General features: G+C 37.8%; 1 protein-coding gene across 1 annotated transcript; it reads left to right on the forward strand.

Annotated features, from left to right (window-relative positions):
* The first annotated feature begins 555 nt into the window (after positions 1-555).
* LOC144957133 (endoribonuclease LACTB2-like) lies at positions 556-19,876 on the forward strand. The gene is made up of 7 exons (XM_078888154.1): positions 556-806; positions 4,995-5,158; positions 5,593-5,707; positions 7,691-7,793; positions 9,123-9,347; positions 15,973-16,054; positions 18,248-19,876. Exons 1-7 carry the CDS (start codon positions 676-678, stop codon positions 18,286-18,288), a joined length of 861 nt encoding a protein of 286 aa, XP_078744280.1. The 5' UTR covers positions 556-675; the 3' UTR covers positions 18,289-19,876.
* The last annotated feature ends 2,094 nt before the right edge of the window (positions 19,877-21,970 follow it).

The following is a 21,970-nucleotide window of genomic DNA, read 5'->3' on the forward strand; positions in this document are numbered from 1 at the left end:
TCGAGTATTTATGAATATGTGTTTCTTTTGCCACCTAACAGACATTTTTTAATGGTTATTTTTTCTATAATTTACATTGGAAGGTGAGCTGTCAAAGCCAGGAACATGTGTTTTGCCACGTGCTTCTAAAATGGTCACGTGATATTGTTTATTTTATTGCACCAACTTTACTGTTCTATTCGTGATAATTTATTTAGTCGATAGAGTATTCGTTTACAAACCCAAAATCAATTAGTGCCAATCCCTAAAGGTCACAACAGGGATGCCAGATAAATTTTGCAATGAAAGTATTTCATTTTTTTTAACCTGGCAATAATCTGATGCTGACGTTATCAGTGGCCGGACGATCTTATGATCACATTTCGGATGAATTTCTCAAGAAATTATGCTGCCTACGATAAAAAAAAAAAAAAAAACAACTTTAAATTATAAAACATTGCTATATTAATTGATATAGCCAGACATAAAATTGATTTAAGTTAGGTGTCATTTTTTCTTCTTAAATTTTCAAAAGCACTTTAAATATTTACGAAACAGCTCCCAAAACACCAACATGACCACCGTGAACTATGCCACATAAACAAACAGATGAACTTCGGAATCGGAATTTGATCGAGCAACTGTCACTGTATTCTTAAAGTCTACAGACCACGGCCTACTGTGAACTCCAAAAAAATGGCATTAACAATGAAGACTTTACCCCGTATCTTACAATTGTCTCCCAGAGTTATCCGAATTTTGGGTTGCAATCCCGGACCTGTAACTCTACAGGGAACTAATACTTATTTAGTTGGTACAGGAAAGAAGTAAGATGTTCGATCAAATTTTATTTTACTTTGACTTTGACACAAACAATGAACAATGATTTAAATGTGAAAAAAAAATTTTTTTTAAGCACTTCTAAAAATTAAATTATGATTTGTTATTGATTCACTTGTTTTAGGAGTAGGAGAGCCCTTCTGTAAGCTCCCGGTGCTATTGGAAACAACCCAAATGAAATATTCCCTCGAAACCCTAGGAAAAAATAGAACTCTAGACTCTAGATAGATAGGTAGGTAGATCTCTAGTACCTTTAGTTAACCCTAATAATAGACATCTAGGAAAAAACAAACACCCTACCACATTTACTAAGACCTATAACTAACCCGAATAGTCTCCCATGGCTATTCGGACTCAAATTCCAATGCGCATGTGCAATCAACAGGTTATTTGGACTCAGTCTGAATAGCCTTCCATGGCAGTATATTTTTAAAAAATATATTTTAAATATTGATAATTAGATAGAATTGATGCAAATCAAAATAATTATAGAAACTATCAACAGGTAGTCTAAACCCGCTTTATTTGATAAGAAAGACAAAATCGTGGATCAATTGGAATTCCAGTTAGAAATGAAAAAGAAAAGAGTTAAAATTCTTCAAAAGTAGCTAACAAAATTCAGCTAAAGTAACTGTGGTCTAAAGGAAAAAACTTTTATAACAACACAACGTGATGTCCAAACCAAATCAGGACTATTTTTTAAATTAACATTCTGATAGTGTTAAACAGGCAACAATCCTTCTACAGTCTGAAGCAGGGGTTATGAGTTGAGTCAGTCTGATATGAGCAAAACAAAATTTCTTCTGAACTCTTCTTATGTCTATTTATCAGTTCTACCCTCTGTCCACTGCCGCACTGTGTTTCACTTTCTAGACATATTGGAGTTTGAGTCAGAATTGCCACTGGAGACTATTCAGATTCGAGTCTGAATTGCCACTTCGTTTTTTTATAGTCATAGGAAAGGCCTAAGTCTTTTCACAGTTTTCAAGACGAGTTAAAATCATATCCAAAAAAAATTTGTGTTGTTCTCGGAATCAGCAGAGATAAAAAAACAAACAGATGGACGAAGTGGCAAATCCCTGCCAAGTAGTAAAGATAATGCCTGATAGATTAAAAATAAAAGTAGGTTTTCCTTTGTTTTAAAGGAAAATATACTGTACATCGTCACAATAAGGAACAATTCATGTAAAATGTTTGTGCAACAAAATAAATCCGTGGCAGTTAATAGTAAATAGTTGACGATTTACCAACTGGCAAGGTCCATGACATAAAGAGGAAATATGAGAGAGAGAGAGAGAGAAAATAAGTAATGAAATAGAGACGGAGATGGGGGAGAAAATGAGAGTACATATATTAATATTAACGTACCAGTCCATACTCCTTGACAGTTAAGAGTTGACAATTTACCAACTGTCATGGTGAGAGGCAAAAAGAGGAAATGAGAGATAGAGAAGAAAAAAAATAAAAGAGAAAATCTAAGAGATGAAGTAAATCTGAGAAATAAAGAAAAAGAGAGAGAGAAGAGAAAATGGGAGTAAATATTGATTGACATTACTCCATGGCAGTAAATAGTAGATGACGATTTACCAACTGGCACGGTCTGTGGCTAAAAGAGGAAATGGGTGAGAGAGAAAGAAGAAAATGGAAGAAATAAAGAAAAGAGAAACAAGAGCATTATTAACTCTCTTAGGACTAATTCCGTAAATATACGGGACGGACCAGTCGCCGGCTGTGTAGATAAATCACGTATATATGCGGGATCACACATCGTGAAAATTATTTTTTAAAGTGCTCGTGCATGTGCGACTCGTCTTCAACGCTAGTTAGACATTTTACTTTTGAATGGTGCAGGGCAGTAATGATACTCGATTACTTTTTCCAATTTTATAGCGATTTAGAGCAGGTCAGTCTAGATGGACAAAGAATTGATATTTATCTCTATAGTCTTATATTATATTCTTAGCTTCTGATCTGAAATGCTTCAAATGTGGATTATGCTCAAGAATGATACTTTTGACATTTTTGAATTGTTAGGTATTTTCTCTCATATTTTATGACTCAAAAAATAGGTTTTAGAAGTATAATACCCATTTTATTAATTACAAGTAATTTTCCCGGAATTTTTGCAGAAAACCAAAAAATAGTGATGCAGTTTTTGTTATATATAAAAGTAAGATATAACAATAACTTTAGGATTAACTTGGTTTTTTAAAACCCTAAAAAAAAACAACAGTCTTTAACCCTTGTAGAGGTTAGAAAACCTCAGTCTCAAGAGAGTTAATAAATAATAATGAGTGAGAAATGAGAAAATGACAGAAAAACAGAGAGAGAGAGAGGAGAAAATGATAAAGAGAGAGAGAGAGAGAAAATGACAGAGAAAGAGTGTGAGAGAAAATGAGAGAGAGAGAGAGAGAGAGAGAGAGAGAACATGACAGAGGCAATGAAAAGGAAGAGAAAGTTACACAGAGAGAAGAGAAAATGAGAGTATTAGTTAATATTAATATTAAAAACATCACTCCATGGCAATAACATTAGATTGTGACACTAACGTTACTATGTGGCAGTTAAAAGTACACATGTGTAGTTGATGAAGTGACACGGTCCTTGGCAACGTGGGAGTTAAAAGTACACATGTGTAGTTGATGAAGTGACACGGTCCTTGGTACCGTGGCAGTTAAAAGTACACATGTGTAGTTGATGAAGTGACACAGTCCTTGGCAATTGACGATTTAATGTCATTGTACTCATATTCCAAGCGTATTCCTAATTGATACAACCCAGGCTGATATTCATATAGACGGTCAGTAAAATGAAATTGTATCATACTCGTAGAGTGAAACATGCGTTCGTCTAACACGCTGTATCATACTCATAGAGTGAAACATGCGTTCGTCTAACACGCTGTATCATACTCGTAGAGTGAAACATGCGTTCATCTAACATGCTGTATCATACTCGTAGAGTGAGACATGCGTTCGTCTAACTCGCATTCGACAAATTCTAGGATTCAATGGACGATGACGTAATTCCCAAATCAAATCATTCATTCTCTTGGTAAATTTTTCAAGGCATCCACGAACTGTTTCACGGTGTCGAGGAACAAAACTGAGACAACCTTGATCTCCTCCTCTGTCACACACGACACTGCCCACGAAGAGAGAGAGAGAGAGAGAGAGAGAGCAAGTTGCGTTGTGCCGTAGCCTTTGTGAACTTATATCCAGAAATTGATTAGGTAGTGACAGAATACAATAGAGAATAAACCATTCGCGGCGGCGATGGCGATGGGGGCTCAAACCCGCGACCTTCTTGGAACGACAACTCCGCCTGGCCGGGGAGACCGTGGCTCTACCTTATGAGCTATCCACCACTCCAAAAATCAGTGGTTTCAAACTCTATGTCTATCCTGAGCCATTCTTCCCAACTTCTTGAGGTCATGGGTTCAACACACACAAACGCTGCAAAGTTTGTTAGCCAGCATTGAAGCTTAATGGCCATGTTCTCAACACAAATATGTAACTTAGAAACGATTGGGACAGATGTTGACCAAAAAAAAAAGATGATGTCATAAAAACCAAACAACTGTCATGAAAAGAAAGTTGATAATTGTGAGTTGTATTTGATGGCTTAACCAATTGTATTATTTGTTTCTTTGAGCACCAATAACAATCACTTACTTTTCATTTTTTTCTTTCTTGTGAATGTCGTCTTGTGGTGTGACATAAGCTTTTGGTCCGTCTCAGACATAGCCATCTGAAGTACTTTAAGATTATGACGACCCAAGAGTTCCCCCCCCCCCCCCCCCCCCCCTTCTTACTGTTACCCCCAGATCCTCATGCCATCCCACATGCTGTGTTGTATGGCATAGTCATGTGTTTTTTGTTTGTCTAAGTGAATCAGCAGTGAATGATATATTCACTATTTTGCCAATAAAAAGGCATGGATGAAGTCATCAGTCTAGGAAACTGTGATACGCAAACATTTAAATCAAATACTTGTACAGAAACACGGATTTGACAAACTTTTCTGACTGCCCCATGTAGTTCAACGAATGTGTGTTGCACTATATATCATTTCAGATGAATTATAATTGGCACGGGTGATGCAGATATTCCTACAGACATTCCTCCCTCATACTGTACTTTATCTCTACTTTTACCTTCTCATTTTCATTCCAGACGAATCCTTATAGACACAGGCGAGGCAGACATACCAGAATATCTTGAGTTGATAGAGAAAACTCTGTCAGATCAAAATGTCGAAGTCCAGGAAATTATCGTCACTCATCACCACGTAGACCATGTGGGTGGCGTTGATGGGATTTGTAGATTAATTGGAAAAGGTAATTGAAGCTCCTTTTTGCCTTTTACCTTAGAATAGACAATGGGACAGTTTTTCAGAGTGGTGTAATCTTGGAGTCACAAGTTTGAAGATGGCGGCCAACTTGAAGAGGTTGAATAGTTTATTGACTAAAAGGAGGCCATTATTGTAATTAGGAAATTATATATTTATAATATATTTATTATTATTATTATTATTATTATTATTATTATTATTATTATTATTATTATTATTATTATTATTATTATTATTATTATTATTATTATTATTATTATTATTATTATTAATCCAGGAAAGGGGGGGGGGGGATTATAAAACAAGTCAGAAATGTCTGGGATTGAATCCACAGTTTTGTGAATTGACAATCAGTCGTCACCCATTTAGCTACAATAACCATTTTGATATAAAGACATTTGCTTTTATATTCCTGTCCAGAAATCCAGACATCAAAATTAAAGCGAAACTCCACACCTGATATACCTTTGACAGAAACTAAATATACTTTTATACCTGACAAGCACCTGTTTACGACTGATGGTGCCACACTAAGGTAGGACGATTACATTTGAATTATTGGGAGTAGATCCATAATTAAGTACCAAGTCATCATCTTGATGGTGACAATGATGATGATGCTAACGATGATGCTGGTGTAGCATGGTTCAGTGATACGGTCTTTGCTTCGTACCCGAAAGGTACCGAGTTTGATCACCCGCTGCTGCGCTGTGTGGCCTTGAGCAAGTCACCTCGTCCTAGCTCAATTAGCTCAGTTTTTTTTTATTGTGGCAGGAGGGGGATGGGGGGGGGGATGTTAAAGAAAAGTGCTGTTTTGTTCTATATTTTTCTCAATGGGATGTTATAAGATAGCTATCATTAAAAAAAAGTAAAATAAACCATATCGCTATCATAAATAGGTAAAATATACCATGTCACTGTATTGATAAGTAAAATAAACCAGATGACTATCAAAATAGGTAAAATAAACCATGTCACTGTATTGATAAGTAAAATAAACCATATTTCTATACAGTGGAACCTCCCGATTACGACACCTCCGAATAACGACAACCTCCTGATAACGACATTGACCCGTGGTCCCGATTTTTTTTCTATTTAAGATCAGTAAAAATAACCTCCAAATAACGACGCACTTTTTGTTAAAACCTCCGAATAACGACATCATTTTGGCGATTTTCGGCAGTTTTCGTAGATATCTGATACTAAAAATACCGAGTATGAGTACTCAAATGTTTATAAAAACGATTCCTGCTTGAACCAATGAGAACGCAGCTTTTTTTTTTGACGAATCTTGGCTGATATGCATTAATAAAAACCAAGGTATATATGTAAGTGTAAGCAAGTAAATACAAAATCTTGGAAAATGTGATATTATGTGGTGATAGAAGTAGTAGTAGTAGTAATAGTAGTAGTATTAGTAGTAGTAGTAGTAGTAGTAGTAGTAGTAGTAGTAGTAGTAGTAGTAGTAGTAGTAGTAGTAGTAGAAGTAGTAATAATAATGATAATAATAATAGTAGTAGTAGTAGTAGTAGTAGCAGTAGTAGAAGTAGTAGTAGTAGTAGTAGTAGTAGTAGTAGTAGTAGTAGTAGTAGTAGTAGTAGTAGTAGCAGTAGTAGTAGTAGTGTTTTTGTGGGAGGAGGAGGAGGAATTTTGTTTGTTTTAAAGGGTTTTACAACGCCTGTGACACATCTATGTGCCAGTAAAAAAGAAGAAAATTGGATAGTAAAAACATTCTAAATTTACAATTGAAATGACATAAGAAAAGGTAAGACAAAGGGAATGGTTTAAATAGGGAAAAGATGTAGATTCCAGGAGCACACTACCAGTTTACTCAGTTCAGATCACCTAAATACTCATCCAGACACACGCACAAGAACCCTCTAAGAGGAATACACTACAATGTTTTTTTTTGTTTTGTCAATGTTAATAAAAACTGGTCCCGCGGGCCTTACCACGCCCACTTTGTCCGCCATCTTGGAAACCTCTAAATAACGACACCTCCGGATAACGACATAAAAACTCGGTCCCGTGGCATGTCGTTATCGGGAGGTTCCACTGTATTGATAAGTAAAATAAACCATATCACTGTATTGATAAGTAAAATATATCATATGACTATCATAAATAAGTAAAATAAACCATATGACTATCATAAATAAGTAAAATAAACCAGATGACTATCATAAATAGGTAAAATAAACCATGTCACTGTATTGATAAGTAAAATAAACCATATTTCTATATTGATAAGTAAAATAAACCATATCTCTATATATATTGATAAGTAAAATAAACCATATTTCTATATTGATAAGTAAAATAAACCATATCTCTATAGATATTGATAAGTAAAATAAACCATATTGCTATCATAAAATTTATGATACCTATTTAATAGGTAAATTAAGCCTTATCATAAATAAGTCAAATAAATAATAGATCATTGTAGCATGTATTTCCTACTGTTTAAAAATGACTCAAGTGAAGTTTACTTTGAATCTTGTGTTAAATACAGGGCATACCATGGGCCAGGCCACTCAGAGGATCACATTGTGTTAATGTTGGAGGAAGACAAGGCTATGTTTTCAGGGGACAGCATTCTTGGGGGAACAACCACTGTAAGAGATTTCTCAATTTTAAAGGAACATTTGCAAAAATATGAGACTGCTTTTGTCTTTTATTTTCTTGTTCTGTTTTGTGATAAATTTGTGAATTTTACTATTTGTATTATTTGTACTATTTGTAAAGTTAAAATGAAGTAGCCTACTTGTTGCCTTTTTCATCAAGGCTGTTTTTGCTTGTCAAAATCTATTCAGGGCTGCCATATGGTTTTGTTTCAATCAAACTCCTTAGTCTCAGGTGGACTAAGAACAATGTTTACAACTTGTTTGAGTTAACATGTTTATACATATCTGGCCTCTGCAAGAAACCAGACGACCCTTGATGCTTTCTTGGGTAAATGAGTGAAGTTTTACATCAACCTTCTCAACATTCCTGCTTCTAAACTAGACGACCCTTGATGCTTTCTTGGGTAAATGAGTGAAGTTTTACATCCACCTTCTCAACATTCCTGCTTCTAATTCTAAACCAGACGACCCTTGATGCTTTCTTGGGTAAATGAGTGAAGTTTTACATCTATCTTCTCAATGTTCCTGCTTGTACCCCACACTGGAGTGCAATACTCCACGGTGGAATAGCATAGTGCCAAGGTGGACGTCCTCAGGAGCGCTTGATTAGCACCCCAAGTTGAACCCGCCAACTTCCTCAGAAGACTGTTGCATTTTTAAGTACTTAGTGCAGGTCTGTTGTATAGAATCACTACCAAGTTTTATCCACGAATTGTGTTGTTGATGTAGATGGTGTGTTACTGTCATCATACAGCTGTCCCCTTATGTTGCCAGATTAGAGATGTATGGTGTATTTAACTGAAGGCAAACATAATCGACTGTGGTCTGATCTAGATTCAAATGCAGATTTTTTTTTTTAATTTACAGATTAGTTGGCTGCGACACGGGTCTTGCTCGGTCCACCAGATAGCTCAGTTGGTAGAGCACTCACTTCACAATCAAAGAGACAGGGATCGATCTCTGATGCAGTTGAGATTATTTTCTCCCCCCGCCCTGTCCACACATCAGTGATTGGGTAGATGTGTCTCTTAGATCTGGTGGAAAGTATTTGTAATAGACTAGAATCCTATCAAAGGGTAGCAAGCAATTACGATCCCCCCCCCCCCCCCCCCCCCCCCCCCATGCTATAGAAACCGGGATAAACTCCAGCTCCCTGGCCTCATGGCTTTGAAGGAGGGGTCTTCTTCTTTTTTGTTATTGTGTCATAAGCATTTCATTTTCTCTATATTTTGTATAAATCCTCTATTGATTGGTCCTTTCTTTTTTAGTCCAATGTGCCATAAACATTTAATTTTCTCTGTACTTGGTATAAATCCTCAGTCAATACAAGACCTTTACCAGTACATGGAGACATTACATCAACTACGAGATCTTCAACCGTCTGTGATATATCCAGGTCATGGTGACATCATAGAAAACCCTCAAGAAATCTTAACTTACTACATCAAACACCGGATGGAAAGGGAAGCACAGATTGTACAGTTCTTATCAAATAGTCCAGGCCAGAAGTTTGGTGTGATGGATATTGTGCAAGGAGTTTATAAGGTGAATTCATAGATGGGAGTCACCCTTAGGTGTAGGTTATAAGGTGAATTCATAGATGGTAGTCACCTATGGGTGTAGGTTAGAAGGTGAATTCATAGATGATAGTCACCTATGGGTGTAGGTTAGAGTGTGAATTCATAGATGGTAGTCACCTATGGGTGTAGGTTAGAGGGTGAATTCATAGATGGTAGTCACTTATGGGTGTAAGTTATAAGGTGAATTCATAGATGGTAGTCACCTATGGGTGTAAGCTATAATGTTAATTCATAGATGGTAGTCACCTATGGGTGTAGGTTATAAGGTGAATTCATAGATGGTAGTCATCTATGGGTGTAGGTTAGAAGGTGAATTCATAGATGGAAGTCACCTATGGGTGTAAGCTATAAGGTGAATTCATAGATGGTAGTCACCTATGGGTGTAAGTTATAAGATGAATTCATAGATGGTAGTCACCTATGTATCTAGGTTAGAAGGTGAGTCATAGATGGTAGTCACTTATGGGTGTAAGTTATAAGGTGAATTCATAGATGGTAGTCACCTATGGGTGTAAGTTATACGGGGAATTCATAGATGGTAGTCACATATGGGTGTAGGTTATACGGTGAATTCATAGATGGTAGTCACCTGTGGGTGTAGGTTAGAAGGTGAATTCATAGATGGTAGTCACCTATGGGTGTTGGTTAGAAGGTGAGTCATAGATGGTAGTCACCTGTGGGTGTAGGTTAGAAGGTGAATTCATAGATGGTAGTCACCTATGGGTGTAGGTTATAAAGTGAATTCATAGATGGTAGTCACCTATGGGTATAAGTTAGAAGGTGAATTCATAGATGGTAGTCACCTATGAGTGTAAGTTAGAAGGTGAGTCATAGATGGCAGTCACCTATGGGTGTAGGTTAGAAGGTGAGTCATAGATGGTAGTGTAGCATCTACTTTACTGGAAACAACAAACAATGAAAGCAATGTGTAGTGAATTTTATAAATTTAATGAGTTCTCTCGTGTTTACGTTTTGTCTCATCTGACGTGTAGAGTAGTCTTGCAGTCAGCAGTATGTGGTAAGTCTTCGTAGTTCGTAGGAAACGGAGATCGCCATACATGCCCCCCAAACACGGACTAGTCATCTTCGTAGTACCGAGGTCGTTTAATGGTACGTCCTGAGCGAGATAGCTTCTTAGTAGGCACTACGTTAGTATCATCAGAAGCAGTACGGGAGTTTTGTATGTTTCTGTTCGATAACTTTCTGTTCGTATTCGGTGTGGCGTCCACGACGAGGTGGGGGTGGCAAGGGAAACTGGTTGCGTAGAATCGACAAATGCAGCTTTAAGTCGGTCGATCGAAATCCGTTCTGCTTTGCCACCAACATCGATCAGGAATTGTTTATCTCCAGGGGTTATGACAACATAGGGACCTGTATACGGCTTCTGAAGGGGTCCTCGGTGGGTGTCAACACGGATGTAAACATATTTCGCTGACATCAAGTTCTTGGGTAAATTTGTTTGATGATAGCCGTGATGATGTGTTGGCCGTGGTGAATGAAGGGACACGTTTTGCCGAAAGGTTGCCAAAAAGTCTTTAGCGTGGAAGTCTGAAGGATGGTCAGGTATAAACTCTCCAGGGATTGTTAAAGGTTCTCCGTATACTAATTCAGCTGAAGAATGACCGATATCATCCTTAGGTGCAGTTCTTAAACCAAGCAGAACCCAAGGTAGCTCATCCACCCAATTTGGAGTTATTAGACGAGCTTTGAGGGATGATTTCAAGGACCGATGAAACCGTTCAATCATGCCGTTGGACTGAGGGTGATACGCAGTTGTGTGATGAATCTGCACACCAAGTTGACTGGCCATCTGTTTCCATAGCGTGGATGTAAATTGTGAGCCCCTGTCAGAAGTTATATCAACAGGAATACCAAACCGCGAGATCCAATTGGAGATCAGGGCTTTTGCACATTCTTCTGTTGTTGTGGTTTGTAACGGTATTGCCTCAGGCCATTGGGTGTTCCTGTCAATTATAGTAAGGAGATGGGTGAACCCCCTTGACTGAGGTAATGGTCCAACGAGGTCAATGTTTATATGTGAGAATCGCTTTCCTGGGACATGGAATGTTTCTAACGGTGCTCGTATTACTCGTATATGTTTTTGAATTTTCGAAGATTGGCAGTTGTGACATTGCTTAACCCATGCTGACACTTCTTTCTTAAGACCATGCCAGATAAACTTCTTGCTGATAAGTCTGACTGTGGCCTTAACTCCAGGATGACTCATATTGTGAATAATTTCGAAAACCGGTCTTCTGAAGTCGGTAGGAACGATAGGTCTTGGGTAGCCAGTTGAGATGTCACAAATTAACTCTGGACCCGAGTCAACGGATGTTTTGACGATTTTGAGGCTTGTTAATGCAGTTTTGTAAGCCTGTATGTCAATGCTATTTTCTTGGGATTCCGCCATAGCTTGATAGTCGATGCCAATTGAGACTGAGTTTGTAACTGCTCTTGAGAGACAATCTGCGACAGTGTTGTTTTTTCCAGAAATGTGTCGGATGTCAGTTGTGAACTCAGATATGGCAGATAAGTGCCTTTGTTGACGAGCTGACCATGGTTCAGTTGATTTGGACATGGCATGGATTAATGGTTTATGGTCAGTAAAAATAGCGAATTGTCTCCCTTCAATGATGAAACGGAAATGACGGATTGCTAAGTGAATGCCAAGCAACTCCCTATCAAAGGTACTGTATTTCTGTTCAGGTTTACGTAACTGCCTGCTGAAAAATGCCAATGGTTCCCAATTACCTTGATGATTAAGTTGTTCAAGGACAGCGCCCACAGCTTGGTCGGAGGCGTCAGACGTTAAAGCGAGGGGTGAGTTCAAGCAAGGATGGGCTAACATTGTAGCGTTACTTAGTGCATTTTTACCGTCAGTAAAGGCTTTCAACATTTCTTGCGTCCACGTAAGTGCTTGGTGTTGTTTTTTGACTTTCAAAGCACTATATAGGGGTCGAAGTATTTCAGCTAGTCTCGGAATCAAACGATGGTAAAAATTCAACATCCCGAGGAACTCTTGAAGTGACTTGATGGTTTTTGGTTGTGGAAATTGTTTAACAGCCTCAATTTTTGTCGCCATTGGGACAGATCCAGAATGCGAGATGTGATGGCCAAGGAAGTTAAGAGATCTCACACCGAAAAGACATTTCTCAAGACGGATAACGAGGCCTTGGTTTCTAAGTCTTTCAAATACGATTTTGAGATGTTCCATGTGTTCTGCCTCAGTTGAACTTGCAACCAGAATGTCGTCTAAATAACAAAATACGCAGTCTAAATCTTGTAAAATGGAGTCCATTAAACGTTGGAATGCTTGTGCTGCATTTTTTAATCCAAATGGCATTCTTAAGAACTCCCAAAGGCCGAAAGGGGTTATCACTGCCGTTTTTGGGACGTCTTCTGGAGCGACTGGAATTTGGTGGTATCCTCTGACAAGGTCGATCTTCGAGAAGATGATCTTACCATCTAAGTTTGCTGTAAAATCATGAATGTGTGGGACAGGATATCGATCTGGTATAGTAGCATCGTTAAGTCGACGAAAATCTCCGCAGGGACGCATTGTGCCATCAGCCTTGGGGACCATGTGTAATGGGGAAGCCCAAGGGCTCTTTGATTTTTGAATTATGCCCATTTTCTCCATTTCCAAAAATTCCTTTTTTGCACACAAGAGTTTTTCTGGAGCCAGGCGACGAGCACGTGCGAATACTGGGCGACCTTTGGTTGTGATGAAATGTTGCACGCCATGTTTCACAGTTGCCGTTGAAAATGTTGGTTGAAGTAGTTCTGGATAGTTATTCAATAATTTTCTGAATGTATTGCAGTTCGGCTCGAGTGGTGAGAGTTCGGCGTTTGCGCAAACTGAACTTACTGAACAAGGTACGTGCGAAAACGTTTCAGCGTCGATAAGGCGTCGACCACGAATATCCAGAAGCAGATTATGATGACGTAGAAAATCTGCTCCAAGTAAGGGACGCTTGACATCAGCTTTGATAAGTCGTGCATTGAATGAACGCGATCCAATACGTATGTTAGTTTCAAAGCATCCGTATGTTTTTATTGTAGAACCATTAGCAGCTTGTAATGCGAGATCAGAGGAACCCAAGCTTTTGTCTGATGCAGAGGCGGGTGTGACAGATACTTGAGCTCCAGTATCTACTAAAAAACGTCGGTTTGAATTTTCATCGACGACGATGAGTTGGAGATTTTTTGATGTGGGCGCGTTGGCTGAGTAAGAATCCGGGTCGACAGCAGAATTTACTGTTGACCCGGCTTGGCGTTTCCCTGGTTCTTCTTGTTTTTCTTGAATGAATTGAAGAGTTTGCATGTTTGTGCACATCGACGGGCATTTGAACCAAACCGTTGATGGTACCAGCAGAGGGAATCTATTTCACTGGTCATGGTTGGTGTGTCAACTTCACAAGTAGTATGAGAAATTGAAAAGGAGTTAGAGTTTGAGTGCGCAGCGTAGAAAAAATTGTCAGCTTCTCGGGCAAGTGCCCTGTAATCATCCAGGTTGGACGAGTTTGCTAATGGAAGTCTGATGTTTGCTGGAAGTTGTCTTAAGAATAACTGTCTGAATAGCAGACAGGGCTTGTGTTTGCTGAGGAGCACTAACATCCTGTCCATTAACTCAGATGGCTTTAAGTCGCCCAAACCATTCATGTTGAGTAGAGATTCCGCTCTCTCTGTTTCCGAAAGGCCGAACGCAGACAGCAGGAAGTTTTTCAGTATTTCATATTTACCTTCCTTGGGTGGTGATGATAGAATAGCAAGGGCTCTAGTTGCTGTGTCTGAGTCTAAGGCAGCCACTACATAGTAGTACTTTGTTTCATCGCTTGTTATATCGAGTAAGGCAAATTGTGCCTCGCTTTGTGCAAACCACGCTGAAGGACAAGTGGTCCAGAATGTGGGCAATTTCAATGCTACGGCGTCGATAGACATGTTTATTATTATTATGTTCTTGTGAAGAGTTGAACTGGTAAATAGTAATAATAATAATATATACCTATCTCTTAAGTTGTTTTACGTCGGGGTCACCAATGTAGCATCTACTTTACTGGAAACAACAAACAATGAAAGCAATGTGTAGTGAATTTTATAAATTTAATGAGTTCTCTCGTGTTTACGTTTTGTCTCATCTGACGTGTAGAGTTGTCTTGCAGTCAGCAGTATGTGGTAAGTCTTCGTAGTTCGTAGGAAACGGAGATCGCCACAGTAGTCACCTATGGGTGTAAGTTAGAAGGTGAGTCATAGATGGTAGTCACCTATGGGTGTAGGTTAGAAGGTGAATTCATAGATGGTAGTCACCTATGGGTGTAGGTTAGAAGGTGAGTCATAGATGGTAGTCACTTATGGGTGTAGGTTAGAAGGTGAGTCATAGATGGTAGTCACCTATGGGTATAAGTTAGAAGGTGAATTCATAGATGGTAGTCACCTATGGGTGTAAGTTAGAAGGTGAGTCATAGATGGTAGTCACCTATGGGTGTAAGTTAGAAGGTGAGTCATAGATGGTAGTCACCTATGGGTGTAGGTTATAAAGTGAGTCATAGATGGTAGTCACCTATGGGTGTAGGTTATAAGGTGAATTCATAGATGGTAGTCACCTATGGGTGTAGGTTAGACGGTGAATTCATAGATGGTAGTCACTTATGGGTGTAAGTTATACGGTGAATTCATAGATGGTAGTCATCTATGGGTGTAGGTTAGAAGGTGAATTCATAGATGGTAGTCACCTATGGGTGTAAGTTATAAGGTGAGTCATAGATGGTAGTCACCTATGGGTGTAAGTTATAAGGTGAATTCACAGATGATAGTCACCTATGGGTGTAAGTTATAAGGTGAGTCATAGATGGTAGTCACCTATGGGTGTAGGTTATAAGGTGAATTCATAGATGGTAGTCACCTATGGGTGTAGGTTATAAGGTGAATTCACAGATGATAGTCACCTATGGGTGTAAGTTAGAAGGTGAGTCATAGATGGTAGTCACCTATGGGTGTAGGTTAGACGGTGAATTCATAGATGGTAGTCACCTATGGGTGTAGGTTATAAGGTTAGTCATAGATGATAGTCACCTATGGGTGTAGGTTTTAAGGCGAATTCATAGATGGTAGTCACCTATGGGTGTAGGTTAGAAGGTGAGTCATAGATGGTAGTCACCTTTGGGTGTAGGTTAGAAGGTGAGTCATAGATGGTAGTCACCTATGGGTGTAGGTTAGAAGGTGAATTCATAGATGGTAGTCATCTATGGGTGTAGGTTAGAAGGTGAATTCATAGATGGTAGTCACCTATGGGTGTAGGTTGTAAGGTGAATTCATAGATGATAGTCACCTATGGGTGTAGATTAGAAGGGAAGTCATAGATGGTAGTCACCTATGGGGGTAGGTTAGAAGGTGAGTCATAGATGGCTTTCACACATGTATTGAAGCCAATTAATATCAAACTTCTGTCTATTATCCAAAGTGCTGATGTCAATACGAAATATTTCAAGTGCTGCTAAATTAACATTTTCATTAGTTCATCACCCTTGATGTCCTTCATTTTCCTTCCTCTAACCCCCATTTTAAGTTTTATATTTTTGGTCTCCATACAGGGAGTATCAGAGGGCGTTTTGCACTTGGCAGCTCAGAATGTAGGCCATCATCTCAAAAAACTTGAAAAAGAAGGAAGGGCAGGTAAGCTGTAATAATCAATGGACCTTTGGAACCCCATATCCTTTTGCCTTAAATGTTTGATGCTCAATTTGAGATATTTTATAGTTTTACCATCGCATCATTTTCATGTTTACATTTCTGAAATGACATCATTGTACACCATAAACCCGCCATAAAACAAGCAATGTTAGCCAATTTGGTCTAAATTTTGAAATATTTGTTACAGTATCTATACATTTATTTTTACAAAGTGACTATTTGTCGTACAACTAGGAACAGGGAAAATCACCACCTTTCCCTGTTTGTATTCCCAACATCCTTTTGTGTTGAAAGTAACATTTTTTGGCTTATAGCTCCGTCATTCTGTTTTCATGAACAAAATGTCGCTTTCATCAAGTTGAAATGTCTTGTTTTGGATAGGGTTGACACAGTGTGGACCTCCCGATCCCCCAAAATGTCTTGTTTTGGATAGGGTTGACACAGTGTGGACCTCCAGACCCCCCAAAATGTCTTGTTTTGGATAGGGTTGACACAGTGTGGACCTCCAGACCCCCCAAAATGTCTTGTTTTGGATAGGGTTGACACAGTGTGGGCCTCCCGATCCCCCAAAATGTCTTGTTTTGGATAGGGTTGACACAGTGTGGACCTCCAGACCCCCCAAAATGTCTTGTTTTGGATAGGGTTGACACAGTGTGGGCCTCCAGACCCCCCAAAATGTCTTTACAATGTCCCATGACAGATAGTACTAAAATATTTATATTTCTTGTCGCAATAAAATTAGTTGGGGTGTTTTCACTTGTATATAAACATATTAAAAAATATCAACGTTCATATGGTCAGCATGGTCTTTTGGTAAGGTGACTTTCTACATATGACTATTGTGGTGGGTTTGATCCCATTCTCGCCAATTTCTATTGTTTTAACTTGCCTGCTATCGGAGTAAATCATGATACAAATGATCATATTCCTTCTTCCCTCTTTTTTAAATTAAAAAAAAAAGATTTTTAACCCCTCCCCCCACCATCACCACCTCAGAAAAAATAGACGCGAGAACATTCCGCTCTTTTTTCCAATAATGTTATTCTCTTTAATTTTTCTATTTACTCTTACTATATTCATTGTGAGTAGAACCGAGATTGATCTGAATGGTGAAAAGATTGGATGAAAATTCCTGTACATAACCGTTTGTGGAGTGAGTGTGTTGGCAGATACATATTAATCCCAAGTTGAAATGTTTAGAATTCAGGTGTCTTGTGCAAGAACTAGAATACGCCACATAGACCCCTTTCATCACAAATGAACAGATCCAGCTCGTTCCTATTCAAATTTAATTATTAAGGAGGGGGATTAGGAGTCTCTCAACAAAAGAGTAGATAATCAGTGCCAAGGCAAATTTTCAAAAATGGAGGGTGTAGTGTGTTTGTGTGTTATTTGTGTGTTTGTGTGTTAGTTAATACTGAAAACATTAAAGAGGGAAAAAACAACACCCGAAACCAAACATTAAAAAAAAAAAAAACAAGCGAGAGATAAAAATACAAAAGGTTTTGTGTTAAATGTAATACGGATAAAAGAATTTTAAAAGTACCATACCTACTCAATCTAACAAACCAAAAACATGAGAAAAAATATCCCCCCCCCCCCCCCCCTCCCCCCAAAAAAAAAATAAACAAAAAACAACAAACAAACAAACACAAGCAAAAAAAAAGGCAGCAAAAAATTATTTTTTTTAAAAGAACAAATAAACAAAAAGAAAAGAATAATTTTTTTAAAAAAATAATTAATAAGATAACACAAAGAAGTAGCCTGACAATATAGTAAATTTTAGATAGAAAAAAACCAAACAACTTATTTTTTTATTGTGTGGCCGATAAATTGCATTAAATGTCATGATGATGTTATTGCAATGCATAAAAAATCATAGAAATATAAGGATTGGAAAAAAGCGTTGTTGGGGGGGGGGGCGTCAAAATTGTGGTCTCCTTCTCAAAAACAGACCATTTAAACTTTAAAAATTAAAACCGTGTCTCCCTAACCAAATAGGCCGATTTCTCGTTTTACGCAACTGTGACCATTTCAATTTTTTCTGTGTATTGCAGTTAATTGTTCTATTTATAGAAACAGAGCCAGCTTATTTTTATGAATTTGGTTTAATTTGTGATGTTTTTGCTACAGCAGCGATATCTACATTTATTTTTATGTTATTTTATTTTTCAGAATGTTCTTCTGACTTAGCATGGAGCATATCGAAATTGTAATACAGAAATAGTGACGTCATACATCATTTGAAGAGAATTTAATTTAGTTTTACTCACGAGATATTTCATTAAACAAAGATGGCCGACAGCCTTCCTGTATGTGGCTGCAATAGAGCAACAGGTGCTCGCTCGTCAAGAGGGCACAAAGTGCACCTGCGCTCTCTACTGCCTATATAAAATAATTCGTTTTTTGTATGAAAATTGTGTTAATCAAGGGTATATAATATTAATCCTTTAAAAAATTACAATTAATATCAAAATGGTTTTGAAAATATTCAAAAAGGCTTACATTTGATTTTTGAGAAGAAAAAATATGTCAATAAGTTGTTTTAACAATGTATACGGTACGGCCAAGGACACCTACACACAGGTGTCTTTGGGTACGGCATTTTTCATGCAATAACTAAGAGATAAGTAGACACGATTATGATAAACGTTCCATTTATCGGAGTAACTTAACACACATACATACACTCACACACACACACACATACACACACACACACACACATATATATATATATATGAGATGGAAGGATGGATAGATAGATAGATAGATAGATAGATAGATAGAGAGAGAGAGAGATAGATAGATAGATAGATAGATAGATAGATGAATGGATAAATAGACAGACAGATAGATCTTAGATAGATAAATGGGTGGATAAATGGATGAATAGATAGACAGATATGCAGGTAGACGTATAGATAGTACACGTTTTGATAAATAAATTCCAAACGGACACTTATAAATGAAGGTTTATAGTAATATTAATTTATTAATTGTAAATATTCCACATTGGGTTTTATATAGGGAATCCATCTGCTCTGGCAATTACACTTACACCGAGAATGACCCAAACACGGACATAATTACTTAAATTCTTATTGCGCTCTACTGCACGCGCAGGTAATTACTAGGCCCGCCCGCTGCTTTCTCTAACCTCTTCATCGCGGCTGTGCCAGGTACCATGCGAGAGCCCCTTTATGGGAACTCTTTACTGTGGAAGTCTAAGTTCTAGTCCTTCCTATTTCGATGGTTTTACTGTATAGATTTGAATGTGCATCAGATATTGAAAACCAATTTTGTAAATAGTTGTGGTATAATCCAAGCTAAATTAAGTAACAAAGATGACTGCTGTGGACGTTTTGGGTTACCCCCTCATCTATAGACAGGACAATAGATAAGACAAAACACAACAATAATGAATATATATGATGATAGCAATGAATACATGGAGGTATTTGCTACCTGATTTACTCCATAGATCAGTACATCAGTAATAATCACACTGACCCCCAGTAACTGAGCTGAATTGTTTTACACTTAGAGATTTGCGCACATTTAGTGGATATTGCGCTATATAAAAAGCTCATTTTTTAAAATACATCTGGAAGCACTGGGTAGGTCTTATTATATATGACTCCATAACATAAATAACAATGGACTAGAAACCACGATATTATATCTCGTGTTGTACTTGTACGGTATGTTGTTTTTTATTGATAATGATCAGATATATTTTATATTGTAATGCCAAGTAATCTGCCAAAGTTTAGAAATAAAGAAAATGAACAATGAAAGCAATGAATAAGATTTGTGTTGAATCTTTACTGGAAATAGTCCAAACTGACATCACCTCACAAAGTCAATCAATATTATTATGCTGGGCGTTGGGTCTTGCCTTTCTCTCCACGTACTCTAATTCAAGAGATTGAAATTGTCATGCTGGGTGGGGTCTTTGACCTCCCACGCAGGAGGTCATGCTGAGTCTTCTCTCCCTTTATATCTGTTTTTCGAGTTGCTTTTTGTCTTTGTCTTGGAATGGGATGACTTAGTTTTGTCTTGGCCCTGGTTGGAGTCCTTGGAGGGTTACAGTCAAATGTATAGTTATAGTTTTGGGAGATGGTATTTTTTTACTTGTAAATCATCTCTGATGTGTACTATTACAGTTTTCTTTTTGTTATAAATATATTATATTGGTTTGTAAGCATTTGAGTGTAGTCCTCTTAGTGGGAACCTGTGCTTGTGACTGGATGAGACTTTTTGGTGACCTCAAAGTATACTGATAGTGTGCTCTTGGAATCTACATCTGTTCCCTATTTGAACCATTCCCCTTCTGTCTTATTTTTTCTCATGTGCTTTCAATTGTAAATCGATAACTTTTTTTTTACCATCCCGTTTTCGTCCTTTTTACAGGTGCTGAAATGACCCAAATGCGCCATAAAACAAACAAATTGTCATGTACCAAAGGATTGTAATTGTCATGCTGAGCGGGGTTCCTGACCTCCCATAGTTGGCAGGGAGGTCACTTACTGTGTCTTCTATACCCCAATACAGTGGAATTCGGATACAACGGGGATAGTGGGACTAGCAAAAAATCCCTGTTGTAGCCGAGTCCTGTTATATCCATGCATACGGAATTTGAAGCAAAGCAATTCTGAGGGAAAATTATAAAAACGCAATGAAACGTTTCGAGTTACCTCCCTTAGTAAATAAATCGGAAAACGTGACTGTGGTCCATTCCGGTCTATTTATTTATTTAATTATTTATTTTTTGTTTGTTCGTGTATTTAGCTCAAGGGGACCAACCCTTCAGCGACACAAACATGTGTTTAATCTATTTGTTGTCCTCCCTTCCTGTTAAGCTTGGCTAAATCATGGAGGGATAAACCAGCACGGTTTCATCGAACTCATTCGACTGTCCCAAATTTATTCCTTATTATTCTTTGTTATCATTTCATTCCTTCCTCGAACTAAGTTTTACACGGTTTCCTCGAATTGGTTTCACTCATCCAACATTTTAAATTAATGAAAGTTGTTTTTTTAATGAGCCCTGTGACTTCGACCGCTGATGTGTTACTGTGACATTGTCCGCTATGTATGTGTTCATCTTGTATGTGGATCTATCTACATTGAAGGCGTGTCTAAATACATGCACACACACAGCCACTCACACATCCTATCGCCGTTTCGCATAACCGACACCTCTCTGCTTTCAATGTCTGACGCCATGATTTGCTAATGATTGGCTACAACGGTACGACACATCTACACATCAACAGCTTCTAACATGTCATGTACGAGTATAAAGTTATCTCCCTCAATAGGACACATCTACACATCAACAGCTTGTAACATGTCATGTATAAAGTTATCTCCCTCAATACGACACATCTACAGCTTGTAACATGTCATGTATAAAGTTATCTCCCTCAAGTACGCCCTCAAGTACGACACATACACACATCAACAGCTTGTAACACGTCATGTATAAAGTTATCTCCCTCAAGTACGACACATACACACATCAACAGCTTGTAACACGTCATGTATAAAGTTATCTCCCTCAAGTACGACACATATACACATCAACAACTTGTAACATGTGTAATGTGTTCAGCGCTAGAAGGCTGCTGTTCAAAGAGCTCTTAAAATTACTTCATTTTACGGCTGGTTGAAGTGTTATTTCTATACAGGACGAATTTTTTGTCATATTTAGAGGATTTTGTATGACTTTGTGCTACTTTTGACGAAAATTCGTGGATTTTAAACAAGTAATTTAGCAATACTTTAAAGTTTTATAACATTTTTGCAAGGATTTTATCATCTATTAAGACCATTTTTGTTTACGTTTTACGATTTTAAGGAAAAAAACAGTGAGCTATTTTAATCTTATAA

Source organism: Berghia stephanieae, chromosome 11 (assembly GCF_034508935.2).
Source record: "Berghia stephanieae isolate SIO BIC M18660-M18661 chromosome 11, UCSD_Bste_1.3, whole genome shotgun sequence".
NCBI classification, from domain to species: domain Eukaryota; kingdom Metazoa; phylum Mollusca; class Gastropoda; order Nudibranchia; family Aeolidiidae; genus Berghia; species Berghia stephanieae.

Coding starts and splice junctions, on each gene's coding strand:
- LOC144957133 (XM_078888154.1), top strand. CDS start 676: ATGGCATTAACAATGAAGACTTTACCCCGTATCTTACAATTGTCTCCC. Junction 9,348..15,972: donor TTGTGCAAGGAGTTTATAAG/GTGAATTCATAG, acceptor GTCTCCATACAG/GGAGTATCAGAGGGCGTTTT. Junction 16,055..18,247: donor TGAAAAAGAAGGAAGGGCAG/GTAAGCTGTAAT, acceptor TTTATTTTTCAG/AATGTTCTTCTGACTTAGCA.